The sequence below is a fragment of the Diadema antillarum genome, unplaced genomic scaffold (assembly GCF_040938485.1).
Source record: "Diadema antillarum isolate AM-2024a unplaced genomic scaffold, OU_Dant_1.0 seq00001037_RagTag, whole genome shotgun sequence".
NCBI lineage: Eukaryota > Metazoa > Echinodermata > Echinoidea > Diadematoida > Diadematidae > Diadema > Diadema antillarum.
The window spans coordinates 84,604-103,440 of record NW_027271869.1 but is presented as its reverse complement, the minus strand read 5'-3'; the positions used below and the strand labels follow the sequence as shown (position 1 = coordinate 103,440).

Here is an 18,837-nt window from a genome sequence, read left to right as displayed (position 1 = left end):
ATATTCTACAATAAATTGTTCTTCTGGACATTTTATAGTAATTGGCAAGTTACACGGTGGTAAAATGGCAGCCGCCATGGAAGAATTCGAGCATCAGTTCGCGGCTGTTTCAGCTGAAATTACATCTAAAATCAATAAAATACCAATGCTGGTAGGAGGTAAGCGTCATAATCACTATGTACTGTACTTTACAAACATCATATATTTTTTTATAGCTGAATGGCAATGTCCAGCTGTGTCACCTCAGCTCAGTGATGTTGCCCGTAGGCGCACCGTAATGCTAGATACTATGAAATACACAGTCGTATATCACAGTGTTTATACGTGGAACGGCCGTAGCCGGCCATAAACGTGTGAAAAGTCAGACAGCGCACAGCGCAGTGACGATCTCGGTACACAGCCCTGTCAGTTATAAATTTACCCCATGGCATCAGTGTCTATCTCATGATCTATCACACGGTTAATCAGCTTTGTTAATTAGTGGCCGTAATGCGTAACTATCCTATAATGTACGATAAAAATTACACAGCCCTGGCCCCTGTCACTGTACAGCTACAGTCGACACAGACAAGATTACAGTGTAGTGGCCGTGCTCGCGTGCGTGCGTGGCGTGAGAGGCTTGGATGGACCAGTTGGGCTGTGTAAATTTACAATAGAGATCTATGGCCCAAATTCATGAAGGTAGTACAATTGAAACCATGGTTTAAACCATGGACAAAGACCGTCATATTTTATGGGGCACCAAGTCAGCAAGTGTCGCATGACCTAGCCCTAGAGGAGGCATAGATCTAACTTTAGTAGAGCATCTAGAGTAAAAGCCCCAATTTTCGGACACTTAAGCTTTTTTGCAATATTTATTCAACTCAAATAATACTCCACAAAATTATATCTATAATAATGTATGTTAAATATATCAACCTAATTTTCCCCAATATTTATTTTGTTGAACAGATCATGAAATTTCACAAAATCCCCAAATATTATGACCTTGTCAATTCCCCAAAATCCGGACAGCGTCTCCAAAATTCGGACACGCGCGCAATGTCAATACGCATACAAGGCCACTGAAAAATCCTCGCGCGCCATACCTTGTTGGTGCAAGGTTGCATCGGGGATGTTGCGGCGCCCGTTCATGTCCGAATTTTGGGAACTCTGCACTTGCATTCAGCCCTTGTACATTTATTCACTGCATCGACACGTACAGAGATTTTGTTTTTCTTTTGTGTTTTTGAGGATACCATCACACTCTGAGCTTGCGATAAACGAAAAATCTCGCAACAGAACGGCGTGATTTTTCAATTTTTAGCGCTTTTTCGGCGATTCTGATTCTTTACACGGGACCTAATTCGCCCGCGCTTTGGAAAAGTTGTGGCAATTCCGCATTTTTGACGGCAAAATTTGGGATTTTAGATGGATTTTTGGAGGTGACTCGGGCACTTTCCTGTGGTGAATGAATGTGCTAGTATGTGAAACAATGTGATAATAAAATTATGCTTGTGTTGTGACAGTCCACTTTGCTGCCTTGTGATAAGTGGTAAGTGTCCGGATATTGGAGGCTGGCCGAAAATTGGGGTTCTTACTCTAGAATTTCTATTTCGTTATCAACAAATCAGACATTTCGTTGACAAAATACTAGGTCTAGTATAGATGAAATGTTCATTTCGTTACGAAATGTTCATTTTGTTACGAAATGTACCGTTAACATTTCGTAACGAAATAAGGGTCTAATCATTTCGTTAATGAAATGGTCATTTCGTTGTCAAATTAACTGATTTTGTAACGAAATAGGCCATGCGACACTTGGCGTCCCATAAAAAAATACGGTCTTTGTCCATGGTTTCAATTGTACCACCTTTGTGAATTCGAGCTAGTGAACTATCATATAGGCCTAGGTCTACCCCTTTCATATTGGCATCCTCAGACGTCATACCAGACTCGAGTCTGGGATGAATACAGAATGACTGTGCTCCCAAATCCTTATGTAAACATGAGGTAAAGTTTAGGCCTACAACCCGTGGTACCCTTTCATACTGATCTCGAACACAGCTCGAACTCGGCACACATTCCCATAGCAACAATACATACATACATCTACAACAGTCAGTACAGTGTACATGTATACATAGCCATTGGCAGTAAAGCTAAAGTATACTGTATGTACTATAGTATTAATTACTAGTGCAGACTTGCCCAATTCCAAGCAGGCAGACAGGTTACCTTGCCTTGCAATTTTACAAGTAAAGTGAGTGTAAAAATTGTTTAAACATAAATGAAACATAAACTATATTTTATTTTGAAGTAAATGTCTAACGAATGATTAAATAGTACAAAAAGAGCATATAGACTCTTTTTTGTACTATTTAATCATTCGTTACTCTTATTTTTGCGGCAATGTTCTACAAATTTGATATCTCCTCAATTCTGCAAATAATTTTCGCTGATAGGACCATGGTATGCAATAAATAAGTTATCATTGTACATTGACAAATCACACACATGTGTATACATACTATCGTGTGCTAGCACAGTTGTTTTTATCCGAGATTTCCAGTTCCGGTTGTATCTCGTGTCCGTTTATATAGACAGTGGTCTGGGATGAACACGGCATGTCCTCCGGAGGACGTGCCATGTTCGTGCTAGACGGTCTAGCATGAACTGCACGCTGTGTTCATCCACTGTTCGTGCTGTGTTCACGTCGAGTTCTTCTCCCCGCAAGCTTTCATATTGACAGTGGTCTGGGATGAATACGGCGCCTCTGGAGGACGTGCTTTTTTGGGGGGGCCAATATGAAAGGGGTAATAGTTTACTCACCGTAGATCTACTAACATGACGCAGGAGCTGGTCACGTGACCGGTCACGGAAGCTGGGCTGCTCTGCTTGACTGAAACTAAAGATCAGTCTGTATTTTACCGTCGGGGATATAGAGTAAAACCCTCAGTTTTCGGCCGGCCTCCAGAATCTGGACACTAATCACTTTTCACAATCCACTAAATTCTATCGTCACAACACACGCATATCACATCCTTTCACATACCGTACCGGCACTGTCGTTCACAGCAGGAAAGTGCCTTAGTCACCTCCAAAAATCCATCTAAAATCCCAAATGTTGCCCTCAAAAATGCAGAATTGGTGCAACTTTTCCAAAGCATGCACAATTTATATCCTGTGTTAGGAATCAGGGTTGCCAAAAAAACGCTAAAAATTGAAAAATATGCTGTTCTTGCGAGATTTTTTGCTTATGGCAAGCTCAGAGTGTGATGGTATCCTCAAAACCACAAAAGAAAAACAAAATCTTTGTAGTGTACGTGCAGATGCAGTGACTAAATGTACAGGGGTTGAATGCTAGTGCTGACTCGCCAGGATTCAGACAACAATGGGTGCCGCAACATCCCCGATGCAACCTTGCGCCAACAAGGTATGGCGCGGTGCATTTTTCAGTGGCCTTTTACATTGAATGTGCGTAGCACGCATCCAGATTCTGGTGGATTATCAAGGTGATATATTTTGGGGTTTTATGGATTTCTGTAATGTATTTGATAAACTCAAAATTGAGATACCGGTACTGTAAAAGTGAATATTTTTGCGTGACTGATTTTTAGCTTTCAGCCAGGTACGAAGAGTTTAGCGTGTTTTTAATTACGTGGAATCAAGATATCAACTATTGAAACATAATGGCAAGCAAAAATATTTGTGTGCTTTTATTTTCGCGCTTGTTTCTGGTTGCGCAAAATGCACGAAAATTTCAACACCCCAAAAAAATTCCACTTTTACAGAAATGATAAAAGAAATTTGTTATATTTAACATATACATTGTTATAAATATGACTTTATATATATTTTAGGTGAACAAATATTGCAAAATAGCTTACATGTCCAAAAACTGGTGGTTTTACTCTCCGCTGTACATGTATGTTCCGCGTAGCGCAGACTGCATCTCGTCTGGCGTCATGGAATCCGGACTTAGCAAATTCATAAAATGGCAACTCTTCACTTCATGAGATGTGGCTCTTTCGTAATTGGATGCCTACAAATACGGTTTTATTCCTAAGGCAATCAGAGACTGGGATGGGCTGTCTCTACTCATCATGAATTGTTTTTTTTTTAGCAGTTCAAGAGAATCATAGTAGCCAAAAGTTAACCAATACAACGTGTGCATGGAAGAACGACACGAATGCAAGCGAGGGCGCTGGGCGTAAGATATCTCGCGTTGCGTACAATTGTATGCTTAGTTCTTTAGGGCGCATGATGGATAGGCAGTGGCAGAAACCTTTTTACTTGCACAATGAGCACGCCACCTACAACTTGTACACCTGAAAGAACACGATGCACAGCACATACTGATTGCATCCACTATTACAGGGTGCTACACAACTTTTTACCACGTGCCCCGGTCAGGCAAGCAGATACTGCGTACTTGCACAAACATGAATTTTACTAACCAGAAAGAAAGTCCATTAAAAAAAATTATAATAATACAGAAAATCACTTGTAAGTCAAGGGCTTGATAAAACAATAATTTGAATAAACAATACACTGACTTTGATTCACATGCTGGATGGAATAACAAACTTGGATAGATCAAGTATTGGTGTTGTATTGCATTCCATTGGGGCTCTTCACATGAGTGTTCAAAAGTTGCTGATATGAAATTGACTGTTGAGTGATGTGTTACATTACATCACTCAACAGTCACTATCTTTGGTCTTCTGTATGGTTGACTTCATGGGTTGAAGGGGAAAAAGTGAAGAAAAAAATGGCTTCAAAACTTTTTGCCTGCCCAGTTCGGGCAAGCTTTTTTTCCCATCGTTCCAAAACACTTGCCAGACTTTTGATTTTCACTTGCCCCAGGCAGTTGGGCAAGTGCTTATGTAGCACCTTGCTCTTAGAACACCACACCACAAACCCTCATCTACATGTAGTTTGTTGATAGAGTATGTGTAGATGGTATAGTTCTAGGATATCACTGTTCCATGAATCTGTGTGCAGTAACAGCACTGTTATGGTGTGTTTCTAGTTACACTGACTTGTATAAGATGCTATGTATGTTTTGAGGTACCGTTATACTCTCGATTAAAGGCACCGTTTACCTTTGGGAGCAGTGATTTAAAAAATGTTTGAGTTATTGATGAATGTGTGTAGGTCACTTGTATGACAAAGCACCCTTCCATTTAAAAATCTTGCAGTAAAGCCTAAAATGTTTAGGAGATATTACTATTTTTCACTAAACTTAACTGTAGATGGTTTAGTCCAGAAATAATCTTATTATAACTATTGTTCACATTTTGTATATTCAACAATACTTAACATCGATTATACTGATTTACTTTTTTGCACTAGTTGTTTCAATCCCTAACTCACAGTTCAGAACTATTTTGAAGTACTAAAGGTGGGTTTTTGTTTCATCTGCAAATGATAAACAATGCCTTTAAACCAAAACCGTTCAATGTGCAATTGTGCAGGCTGCATGTTGTTGTCCTAAGTAATGAGATCAAATTTTGAAGCTGAAATCAGCACTTTCCACAATTTGTTGTGATTCAAATTCATGTGATTTGATACATGTTTAAAAGTGCCAAATTTGTGTAATTTTGATGCAGTTTGGTCCAGCAGTACCTGAGATATCCACCAAGATATATACACGTGTATACCGATTTTATGAAACTGCATCATCCAAGTTTAGCACCATCTGTGTATGGATCTGGGTGGAGCATAAACAGTGTAGAGAATGTATGCTCTTTCTAAGGGCAGTATTGAAACACAGTTAAGAAGTATAGACATTATAATTGCATTTTTCTATGAATAAAAAATGTGAACAAATCAATCATAATTGCATTTTCTCAAAAAATGTAAACAAATCTGTTATTTCCTAACTTGATGTAGAAAATACAATTGTAAAGTGGGATGTAGTAAACAGGGAGAAACAACAAGTGCCATTATCAGCCTGGGAATTGAAGGTACTGGGTATTTTTCTTTCTGTTTTTTTCAATTAAAACTGATAAGTGCATAGAACCATACGGTACATAGCTCTCTGTAGTGCTGAAAGTTGCTATGTAAAGAATGAAGTTTATCAAAATATCAATTGATGTGTATGCAAGCATCAGGATACACAACATTACAGTAACTAACACTGGTATAATTCAGGTGTGTGTTACTGTGACATACTGTACATTTCTATGGGGCATTCTTTTTATTAGATTTTGTTTGATCCTGAATCGTATGTACAATGTAGCAGAGGTACAATCTGTAGAATTGCTCTTGATCGTGCTTTGCACATGTGTACAGGGTATGTGTGTTATGAGGGAATATTGTACAAATGCATGCATTGCGCAGTCAATGTTTTTCTCTGTGTTTAATAATGTATTCATAAAGTTGTATGTTGTACCATTCAAGCTTGTAAATATACGACTGTAGCTCAGATGTCATTTCTTTGTGTTGACCTTTTCAGCTGAAAAGAAGCAGCTTGTCAGTGCAGCAGAAAAGCAAGTTGATGAAGCTCTTGAATTAGTAAGTTTACATTGTGTCTGACTTTTTGATAATAGTTATTATTATCTTTATTTTCCCCTCTGTTTAATACTCATCAGGCTTTCTATCCTCCATATTCTCTCTAGCCAGTTCGTACATTACATATTATATGAAATCAAGGTACTTTGCTTGGCACTCGTGGCAACAAATTCCTTCAATTCTCTGTAGAATTCCTATGTCCTTTCCTCACAAACATGAAAACTTCCCATGAATATAAATGTGTCTGTCCTCCAATGTGGGTATTAACCAAATATTTGCATGGAACTGCTGTTTGGATAACAGGTTAGTGAAATGTTTTGTTGGTTTTGATTGGATATATTTTGTTTTTGTATGTACTCTGTTGTAGATAATTTGTAGGCATTATTGTACAATATGCATGTTGTACAATATACAATAGCATTTTATATACATGTAGTTCACACAAAATATCTTTCCAATATGTGCATGTAGCATTAGAAGGTGCATTTTATATGACACCATTGTATGAAGGTTTCTGAATCATTTCATTTAAGCAAATTAAAAAGGACAAAAACATTTGGTGTGTTTTTTCAATTTTCTTAATGTCAGGCCAGCTGATTTTTCTTTGTTTTCATATACATTTTGAATACCATAAAGAGGTACAGTGGACTCCTGTTATAACAAAGTCCTTGGGAGTGGCAGTTTTCTTTCGTTTTATCGAAATTTCGTTATAACCGGACAAGTAAACAATAAAAATGCATAGAGTGGATACCATTGCGGCCTGAATTTTTACTTAGTTGTAACCGGAATTTCATTATAACCGTGTTCGTTATAGCAGGAGTGCACTGTACAAATGATATATTGTAGCGCATCAGCACACCACGTTTTGTGGTGTCATCACATGTTTTATGCTTCATTTGTCAAGTCAATCTTACTCTACCTGTTACCGTTCTTCAATGTTTTTCTTCGCAAATCAGCTAGAACAAATGGATATTGAGATCCGCAGCATTCCGTCCAGTGAAAGGCAGAAGTTCACCACCCGCTTAAAAAGCTACCAGACAGAACTGAATCGACTTGAGAAAGATTTGGTGAGACAAATGCTTTTGGTGGCATATAATTGAAAAAAGAACAAAGTTGTATCATATAAATGTCTTTTTGCCCCCCCCCCCCCCCCCCCCCCCTTTGACGGGAAGGTTAGCCAGATGTGTGTTATTGATGTTTGTCAGGCTTTAGTGACAATCTCATGCCTGTACAACAACATAAAATTAGTGCTGGGGTATGTGGAAGTGGGACTGTTATGGTAGTAAAGCGTTATGTTTGTATTGAAAGCAGTTTCTGTTTCTTGTTACTGCATTGACTTGAAAACAACTTGGATGTGTCACATAGAAGCCTTTTATTGCATACCATGAGTGTAAGACTGAAGTGGGTAGAAATTGAGCGTAAAAAGCTGAGCTGGGTAGAATTTGGAATCATGACATCTGTGGTATATGGTCACAGAGTGAAACTGAGAGCCACAATGTCATGTTTCATCGTCAAAGGTCAAGCCACAATAACATTCCATTTTTGTATGCAGAAGAGAAACATTTCACTTATCCCATTAAACTTTTACATAGATGTACTGTGTCAGGGAGTGGACAAGTCTCATTCTGGTAGAAAATAATGATGTTCTGTACACCAATGGTATCATTTAAACCTGTAAGTAACGCTTTTAGTAAGAGAGGGCAAAAATTGCAGTACTCAGAAGAATGATAAAGCTGGCGGTTTGAGCATCCTGATGGAATGCATTGTCTTTAGACATTGAATATTGTGGTTTTTAAGAAAGTCTAATGTGTGTCAACTGAATGGATTTAAGTACTAAGAAACATGCATGGACACATCAGGGCTCGACACTTACTTTTTTGTCTGGTGGCACTTTTTGGCCAATAAACTCTTTAAATCTGAAATTTTGGTGGCCCAAAAAGATACTCTGTATGGTATGTAATGGCTCAAATCAAGAGCAAAAGTAACAATCCATTTTTGAATCTCAGTTGCTTGATCGGGCCACCAAAAGACAAATTTGTTAGCCTCACACTAATTTATAGTGGCCCCAGGCCACCTCGCCGCCACCAAAGTCGAACCCTGCACATACAGTGTAGATTACATGATGAATGCAGGCTTGATAAGCCATGTGATTGATAGTGATGCAATTTTGTTTTATTTATTTATTTATTTATTCATTCATTCAAGATTTCATGCATGTTCACAAAATAGGAGTGCATACAAAATGTATGCAAGTACATCTCATATAGCCAAGACAGAATATATACAATAAGTATACATTGATAAGAAGCAGTTACAGAAATAGTATACAACTCTAAGAGAGCTACATTATTCAAGGTAACGAACACGCGAAGGAATTGCAACATTCACACATGTATGTTGTTGAGTTGTACAAAATACAAATGCCATGAGGATGATGCTGGCAAGTAGATTGATTTTGAGACTTTTCTCCTGCCGATAAAATTTGACCCTTTCAGCGACGGTCCAAGGTGTCTTCCAGGGACGATGGAACCAGGGAAGAGCTTCTGGGGCTAGATGACTATCGCAGTTCAGAGGACCAGGTACAGCCCAAAGTTTGGTCTCACCTAAAGGCTGCGTTTTGATGTAGATGTTTTCATCAGGTGGTTAGTACTATGCACCAACATTAACAGGTTAACCCATCATGTATTGGGGGAATATTGCTGCAGAAATCATTATCCTGAAATCATTATCCTGCCACCACAAATTGGCACCTCACAAGTTTTTACTACATATTCATTGTTAGAGAGAGACTTGGTGAAACTAGTTAGAATCAGTGAAACAGAATGAAAGTAACACTAATTTGAAAGAGATTGGAACATAAATCTTCTAATATATGTTGCCAATTTAGGGATTGGATATAAATTTGGGGTGTAGAAGATTTAGATAATTCTGCAACTTAGATAGATCATGGTATATAACTAAGATTTGGCTCAAAGGAAAGACACTTTTTATTTTGCCATATTAAAAAGATACCAACAATAAATAACATAGATCATTTGCTGAACTGATACAACTGCAAACAAAAGAAATGTGGCCTCTAGAACTTGATGAGGTAGAGGTTTTGTTTTGTTGTCAAAGTCATGCAGTTCTTAAAAAACACAAAGGTTCCTGTGTTGAGTATTTTGCCAATACGGTTTGTTTGTTTTTTAATTGTCTATGTTGAGATGCATTCCTTGATAATGCAGCCATTGACATACACACTTCCATTGTCAATATTTACATTAAAAAGCCTGCGCTGTTTACATGCTGATTTCTACCTTGAAAGTAATATAGAGGCCCAAATGTGCACTTGTCGGCTACCATTTGTAAGTAAAGATTTCAGCAGTCTACACACTTTAAGTCATTCATATGGAGTTGCTATTCGCAGGATCCTTTTCATAATTATACAATATACTAAACCAAGGATCCCTATCTCAAAACTGTTTTATATGTTAGTAAGTAGCATATTTTAGTTTGTGTGTTTCTGCAAAGCTTTGTGAATTGCATTTGCATAGTCTTTTTTTCTTTGCTTCAGACCTTACTGGTACATGAATATAAATTCGCTGTGTGCAGACGATTGTCTGACTATTTTGACTTGTCAAACACTTAATTTGTGTTTGTGTGACTGTCCCTATTTTGTTTACTTTTGCAGAGGACAAGATTACTGGATAACACAGAGAGACTGGATAGAACCTCCAGAAAACTTGAGGCAGGCTACAGAATGACTGTAGAAACAGGTCAGTTCTAGTGCATGTGGCACTTCACCTAACATAATATTGGATATTTTATTTGGTGGGTGATTTCTTTTTTTTTTTTTTTGGGGGGGGGGGGCAGAGAGGGAGGGGTACTTTGATTTCATATCAATAATTTTGCTTGTGTGTGTGTGTGTGTGTGTGTGTGTGTGTGTGTGTGTGTGCGTTTCATACACGAGTCATGTGCATATATATTTGCCTGCAGTACTTTCATTTAAACACAGTTCTGTGGATTGATTCAGTGAGTTCATTATGTAATGAAGTCTGTTATATGAAGTTCATATGATACAGAAATATAAGAACAGAAATACGTCTCCATGGTGCCAGTTTGACTTTGATAAAAGCCATGTGTAGCAATGCATAAAAGGAGCTGCCATGTGTAATGAGGAAAAGGATGATTCCGCAGGTCTTATTATGGCCAAAGGTAATGAACACTGAGATGATGATGATAATAGTGATGATTTGCAGTAAGAATTGAGGCAATATATGTTAGTTTCCATGTCTTTTAATACCATCCTCTTTTTGTCATTCACAGAACAACTAGGGCAAGACATCCTTGACAATCTCCACAAAGACAGGGAGAAGATTGAGCGGTCAAGGAATAGGGTAAGATTAAACTATTTAAACTTTGAGGTTCTTGTGGGAGAGTTTGGGAACCCCAAATATCTGGAATTACTGAGATGCATAGTCTCTTTTGTATTTGTTGCTTTAAAAAAAAAAAACTTTTTACAGTATTTGCATGTTATCTTTAGAACTCCTTCACTGAGAGTTTCTGCAGCTCCAGAGTAATTATTACAAGAATGTCCATGAAGGCCATGATTCTCATATATCTGATATATGAAAGTTACAGTCAATCAAACTAGTACATGTGAACCTGAATAGGTGTATGTGTTAGTTTTCTCTTGAATTTCTGAGGGGATGTGGATGTATTAAACAGTAATGCTTATTTACGTCGATGTAGGGCAATTTGTCAATCAGTTGCAATTTGAGGATTAGTTCTAAATGTTGTGATTAAGAGGCTTTTGAAAATTCTGCTACCGAAACAAACAATTGTCCCTATACAGTGAAAGGCTCCTATGAAAGAGAATATTCAACACCCCTATGAAACACTTAAGCAATGATTAGTAACAGCTATGATAAAGAATATACAGCATCAAACAGCAGCATTCTGGTTTCTGGGACTCGGGGGGGGGGGGGGGGGGAGGGGGGGATGGTTAGTCCTTTAGAATATCATCAGATTAGACAAAGTGTTAATACAGATGTATCTCCTTGTTACTACCTCTATCCTTGGGCATGCTTCTAATGAACAATAAAAAATGTGAGGTGATGCAAGGTGATGCAGGGTGATGTGGGTGATACAAGGTAATCAGAGGTGATCTGTGGTCCACCTTTTTGGGTTGTAGATGCATGGTGATGAGACGGACGATTTGTCAGTAGAATCATGAGCAGGTAACGACATTTTCAGTGTGCTGGAAATCTTTAATTCTTATTGGGAGATTCTATGTATTATTCAGGTGATTGTAAGGGAGTGCACATGCTACCTGATCTGTTACCTTATGAGTCTCTTCCTAGTGCATCACATTTTTGCAAGTTCCCTCTCATCAGCCTGCATTACGGCATATTTTATTGCTCACTAGAAACAGTTTGGGTGGTAGTATGATACGAGGGTGATGCAGGTGACAAAAATTTGCGGCGATGCGAGGCGATACAAGATGACCAGTAGAAACATGCACTTAGGGTTCCATAGCAAAGTTTAGTCCAGTGAATACAATGTACATAGCAAGAAGCAGGCGGCTGAAGTTTCCTGTGGCTTTTTCTTTCAGTTACGTGATATGGATGCTACTGTTGGCCAAAGCTCCCGTGTCCTCAGTGCAATGATGCGTAGGTATGATCTGTGTCATCGCTTTATTTTCACCACCCAGCTCTCGAATTTCTTCATGGTTTATGTTTATTTGCTTGTCTTGCTTTTACCCCGTTACCCACTTATGCTGTATTTTGAGTTATCTTCAGTTGGATTTGTTAGAGTGATGACGTTCTTTTCCCCCTATTGTGGCAAAGAAGTAATAACATGACATACATGTACAAGAATGAAGTATGCCAGTAGACCTCCCTAGCAGGTAAGGCTTCATTAATTAATGATATAATGTTTACTACTTGTCCATATGGTGTGCAACGGCAATGTGCCAAACGTCATTTATTTTATGGAAAAGGGGAAATTAAGATATATTGAGTTTGCCAAACAAATGACATCAATAGAATGGACCGCCATGTGATTTTGATCTATCTTTTCTCAACTGTACTGCATAATTAATGATACAAAATGTTTAAAACTGGGGGAAAAGAAGACCTCAAACACAGAATTTTGTGGAGGGGAGTGGGGGAAATTTCACTTTTAAGGTGATATGTCACAAAGCTTTAAAGAACTGACAGTCTAGCTAACCGGCCAATGTATCGCATATTTACTAATTTATTGTCAATAACTATTTAACGTTCATCTGCTCTCAACAGGGTTAGTATTTGTTTTTAACTATTAGTTTTGCTGTTTAAGGATAGCTGCTTCTTTGTCCTGTTTTAAGACATACTAATATTTCAGTGATGCCCTGCCCCTCTCCCATATAAGAGTAACTTCTATGACAGCAGTTGATCAGCCTTCAAGATATATGTTTTAGTTGGCATGGAAATTGTTACAATTTTTTTTTTTTTACTGATATGAATGTCTTCTCTTGTATGCTGGCGTAGTATTTCATATGCTTATGAAATATCCATTCATCCCTGTTTCTGCTTGCAGGATCCTTCAAAACCGTGTAATAATGCTCATCCTTGGCCTCATCATCCTGACTATCATCATCCTCATCATCTACTTCCTGGCCAGGAAATGATGATGGCTGCGACGTGCTGCTGAAAGGTGCAATGAACCCTCTCTCCTAATAGCGGGACGATACTTTAAGGTGGCTGGTAGTGATGTCTGGCAGGTGTAGTAGACAAGATGCTGATTGCCATGCAGCTCCCCAGAAGTTACTAGTTTTCTGTCCAGTCATATGTGTCTTCTTTGTCTTGTGTTAGGGAGAAAAGTACACATGCAGACAAGGTTTATAGGTCAAGACTGCCATCTTTTGTTAAAATGACATCCTGTGTATGTTTTGTGTCCCCTTGATCCTTGTACTTGTTCTTAAACTCTCACTTAGTACTGCATGCCTGAAATAGGTATTAAAGGAAGAGTCAGTCATAGTCCCGAGTGGAAAAAAAAGAGTAGTTGCCACTGGAATCCACCAAGCATAGTTAGCATGGGAGTGATAAAATGAGATTATTACCCTCCGTGACACTCCTACTGAGTGACAAGTGTCACAGTTATCTTTAAGGATTGCATTAGCAACAGGGCAGTATAACCTTTTGGCTTTTAAAAATTCAGGGAATACACAAAGTGTTGATCAGCCAGTAGCAGGGTTGGATGAGAAAAGTAGGGCATCATTACAAGAGTATGACATCAGAACTGCTTGTATGTTGCCCTGACAACAGGCAGTTATTAACATCATAAATTGTGATTTCAGAACACACAGAAGGTGTAAATGTAGCTTGAAAGCTGTAACAGTTTATGCGTTGCTAGTCAAGGCATCCAAGCTGCTTGTACATCAAGGCTTATCTTTGTTGTTTGTGTTTTTTTTTTTTTTTCTTGGTGATGATGAGATCAAAACCACTCTGTGGTCTATCATGTCCCCGTTCTCCCCAATGAATTAACTCCCTATCGCCTTTTCTCGCTGGTCTGTCTCCATGCTGTTGTTCAGCATTTCCACCATTGCTGCTGTGGTCAGGCTGCTATGGTCAGCTGGTGGTTCCACCGTTGCTGTCGAGTTCTGGCTGACCATTACCCCATGTGGTGATCCTGCAGGAACTGTTATTTCTATCTCTTATATCTTGCTAGATTGTCTGGCATGGATTCCAGTTTATTAACAAATACCTGTTGTTTGGACTTAGTGATCCAAACAGTTATGATCTACATAGAGTTTACTAGGCTCTCTTCTTGAAAAGAATGCAAGTTTACTGTACCTGCATGTCTTGTTGCCTTTAGTGCAGGCACTTGAGAACTTCTTAACTCTCCTAGTCTTCTAGGTAAATCATCCGCAATGTACAGCCCTGAACTTTTCAAATTTTTTGCCAGTTCATGAATCGTGACTTTATGAGTAAAGCTGACACAGAATTTGAGAGGGTTTGTATTTGATGTTGTTTCAGTTTGCCATTTGTGATCCTCTCAAACTGTAATGAAAAACTCTTTCATCACATGCAGAACATTATCTTCCTCTGCAGCCAAATCTACAAAGTTATTTTGAGCAACACAGAGTATGCAGCAAGATTGTCCATGTCTTACTGCAATGCAGCTTCCTAATAGCTCCTTACTCTGTACACCATCCTAGCTGTAATTTAGTACGACCTCCTGAAATTGCAGTAACAAAATGTTCCTAAATCATGTTTGACTGTAGGTTTGTCACTACTTTGTATGTGAATACCATTATTTTATGACAAAAGTAACTGAATATCAATAACAGCTACTGATGGAAATACTGTCAGGGGATCTCTTTCTGGAACATAGTCATCATGGTGTAATTTGTTAGGAGCTTGTGAAAGTGATGTATTAGGACGGAGAAGTATGAGAAGACATGTTCTTTTGAGATTCCTGTGATAGTTGTTGTTGGTAGCGGGCCTCACAGACTGATAGTGAGATGTGGAAACATGAAAGACTGCACCAAGACTCATATAATTCTGGTTCACTATGATTCAAAGAGCAACTGCAGAGCTGCATGGAGCCTGAGCATGCAGCTCAGTGGTAGTGGGGAATCAACACACAGCGCTAGGCTGCAGCAGCATTCACAACACGGCGGCGGGGATCACCACCATGCACCATTCAACATGATAAAGGTTTAAACTGTATATGCCTTTTTAGCTGTGTATAAAAGGCCGAAAGCCTCAAAAGAGTGGAATTTGGCACAAACAGCCGGTTTATCAGTATACCCAACACAACCGTGTCAAAACCTGACCCCAGGGCGCTCTTTGTATGCACAGTTATCGGGCTGGCTGGTCGCAGTCAACCAAGCTAGCTGCGAAGCTGCATAATGCACTCATCACATAATGCAATGTGTGTGCGTATCATTGTCACACGTTTGGATAAAGCGCACTGTACATCAGCGTAACAATATTCACAATAATTCTTACCCTCATTTTCTGTCATTTTTCAGTGGCTGGTTGATGAACTACATCCTTGCTGCCCGTGCTGGCGGCCGTGATTATTGGAATGGCATTTGGTTTTAGCCGTTTCTGTCTTTTGAGGTCAAACTCGGCCCAAAATCCAAGATCTTCGAAGTCCGACACATCAAAATGTTCCCTACATATTACACTGGCGTCCAAAGGACCCTTCTACTGAGCCCTTGTGAGCTTGACCTTTACTATCCAAATTTTCCGCAGATTGGGGTCCTTTGGAAAAGAATGAAGGCTAACTCCATCTTTGTACGTATTTGAACATCCCGCTACAATACATCGTGTAGGCATTTTCTCTTTTCTCTGCTCTCTACAGAAATGACAATCGAACAAATCCTCGGCTGAACAAAGGTCACCACGCATACGCAACTTCTACTGAGCCCTTGTGAGCTTGACCTTTACTGTCCAAATTTTCCGCTGATTGGGGTCCTTTGGAAAAGAATGAAGGCTAACTCCATCTTTGTACGCATTTGAACATCCCACTACAATACATCGTGTAGGCATTTTCTCTTTTCTCTGCTCTCTACAGAAATGACAATCGAACAAATCCTCGGCTGAACAAAGGTCACCACGCATACGCAACATGCAATACAAATCCAATACAATGCTTGTGCGTGTAGCAGCTTGCATGATCACTATTGTGGCACAAAAGCCGAGCAACATTCTCAAACTGACGTCAGAGGGTCACGTGATAGTATAACCTCGTTTGGGAGTGTTTTTGGTGGGCAGGGCGATTGGAGCCAAGACAAGGTAAATTCTAATGAGTTAATCGGTAATAACTCCAGTTGAAAATTTTTCTTCTTGGCACTTTGTGTGAAATTGAGCTCGTAGGATGATACTTTTTCATATGAAAGTCAATTTCAATGGTATTTCTTGGGACCTTTAAGGTGACAGGGCAAGCGCTGGCTCCAAATGACATACCGTATAGCTTCCAGTAACATTGTAACTCTCTAACAAAGGCGAATACATTTTTTCCACTGCATAACTGTCTCGTTTTTTTGGGGGGGGCGATTTTTTGCGATATCCACTAACAAAGATTTCTCACAAAGGTCTGTCCTAATCTGCTCTGCTCTATGATCTGCCCGAATCTGACTGACTCTCTAACTAATCTCCCCTCTGATCTCTTAACAAGGGGAAACCTGGCTTTATTTATACTGGATGTTGGCAGTGGCCGTCTGTAGCTACCTGTCAATCACTTTCAATGTAGATGGTCAAATTGATTGCAGCAGATTCAGCGCAGACAAGAAAACAATTTTCCAGTGTCATTTTCCTGTTCCTGATGTTCTCTGTCTTGAGTCACAAAAATGTGAACCTCTTTGAGGAAGGTGCTTTATCTTCTCTTTCAAGTTCCAAAGAAGAATTTTAGTAGTTCTGACCTGTTCTCACGGCAGACAAGAAACTTCTTCCACTGCTGAGGCCCCTGTTGGTCTTCACCTCAGATTTTTGTTGTGAGACTTCCACTTGAGCCACTATGTCCTCTCTTGGCATCTTTGATTCTCACATTCCTGTGAGTGTCTACCACAAAGTGGATACCTTCACTTCTTGAATATGCTCTTTGCAAGATATGTAGGTTGCTTCAAGACATTATCAGAATATTGGCCAGATGTCGCTGGTAAATTTGCCTGTGGAAGTTCTTGTATCATGGCCACGACGTCTATTATCCATGTGTTTCGTGATGGAATTTCTATGACTGTTGAGGCTGAACTTTTGATTCTGAATAGTAAGGCAATGATGATTTCGTTGTTTTGTTCATTGATCCATCTTGGTGTGCTAGTGATAGTGGAAGTGAACCCATGTTGAAGCTAAACATGTTTCCTATACATAACTTCCCGACATTTGGCATTATCAGAGGTTTCTGGAATAGATTCCTTTGCACTTGCAGTGTGACTTGCTTGCCATATGTCTCTGTCTGAACTGCATTTGTACCTTATTCTTAGACATGAAAGCCTTTGTTTTCATATGTATTCTTTCTGCCTTCACATAGTGTATAAGGGGGTATGTAGGAATCACTTTGAGGTCGGATGGCTGGGTGGTCGGGTAACCCATGGACCTACAACAAAATTGTCTTAATTTCTTAACATGTACCATTCACCTTAATCGATGGTAGCAGACAGTATAAATAAATCTTGTAATTACACGGACTTACACATAAATTGTTCATATATTGAACCAAGAAACCCAGCAATTTTGGCTAAAAACTAGTGCACAGCTTTCCAGAAATCTACATATGTACCTTAACAAATTATAGAATTTATTAATTTCATTTCTTAACAAGTTCTTTACGAAGGTTCTTCTCTCCTTTCAAAGATGTCTTTTTTTCGTCTTCTGCACTAAATTAGAAGCCTTCACAAAAGCATGGATTCTTATTTTTGTCCAGTAATTGACGATAGTTAGAAACAATGGTTGCGTGTTCGTCTTGTGGAGGCAGGATGACGTCAACGTATTCCACAATTGTAAAACAAATTTGTCCTTGGCACACTTCTCTGTTAAGGTGTCCCTAACATTAAAGTTTTTCATAGCATTCAAATTGCTCCTTGAAAGAAATCCTTTTGATGCTTTTTCCATTGCCCAAAAAAGTCTGCAAACGTCATCATTGACACAAAATAGGCCTCCTCTATTTTGCATCTCAATCCATGCGACAGTATACGATAGAAATGGCGGAGCCATGGTTTTGCCATCTTCAGCCGCCTTCTAAGACTGCAAGATTGCAGCATACTCCTTGGCTAAAGATTGTTTAGAACGTTTGTAACGCCTCAGGAGGGGCATATGGAACAAATCAGCAATGTAACGTATCACCTGGGCATCATGGTCATTGTCTTCAGGTCCACCTTCCTATTTGTTTGGGTCCCTGGTGTCCTCCTACCCATACAACTACCAAGTCCAGCAGTTTCTCAAGCACATGCTGATACAAAATGTTGTCAACTATTGATACGGGATGAAAATCATTCATGGCGAAAAATGGATCCCAATGTTTCTTATTCTCTTTGGTCATTCGAACTTCATGAAGCTTTGTAAATGTGTCATCGTAGAGAGCAGGTCCAATTGGGGTTTTGTGGAAGCAGGATGATGTCAACGTATTCCACAATTGTAAAACAAATTTGTCCTTGGCACACTTCTCTGTTAAGGTGTCCCTAACATTAACATTTTCCATTACATTCGAATTGCTCCTTGAAAGAAATCCTTTTGGTGCTTTTTCCATTGCCCAAAAAAGTCTGAAAACGTCATCAGTGACACAAAATAGCCCTCCTCTATTTTGCATCTCGATCCATGCCACAGTGTATGATAGAAATGATGGAGCCATGGTTTTGCCATCTTCAGTCGC

General features: G+C 39.1%; 1 protein-coding gene across 1 annotated transcript; it reads left to right on the top strand.

Moving 5' to 3' along the window:
* The first annotated feature begins 64 nt into the window (after positions 1-64).
* LOC139742930 (vesicle transport through interaction with t-SNAREs homolog 1A-like) lies at positions 65-13,251 on the top strand. The gene is made up of 8 exons (XM_071653438.1): positions 65-158; positions 6,443-6,501; positions 7,455-7,565; positions 8,994-9,077; positions 10,169-10,253; positions 10,804-10,874; positions 12,092-12,153; positions 13,057-13,251. Exons 1-8 carry the CDS (start codon positions 65-67, stop codon positions 13,145-13,147), a joined length of 657 nt encoding a protein of 218 aa, XP_071509539.1. The 3' UTR covers positions 13,148-13,251.
* The last annotated feature ends 5,586 nt before the right edge of the window (positions 13,252-18,837 follow it).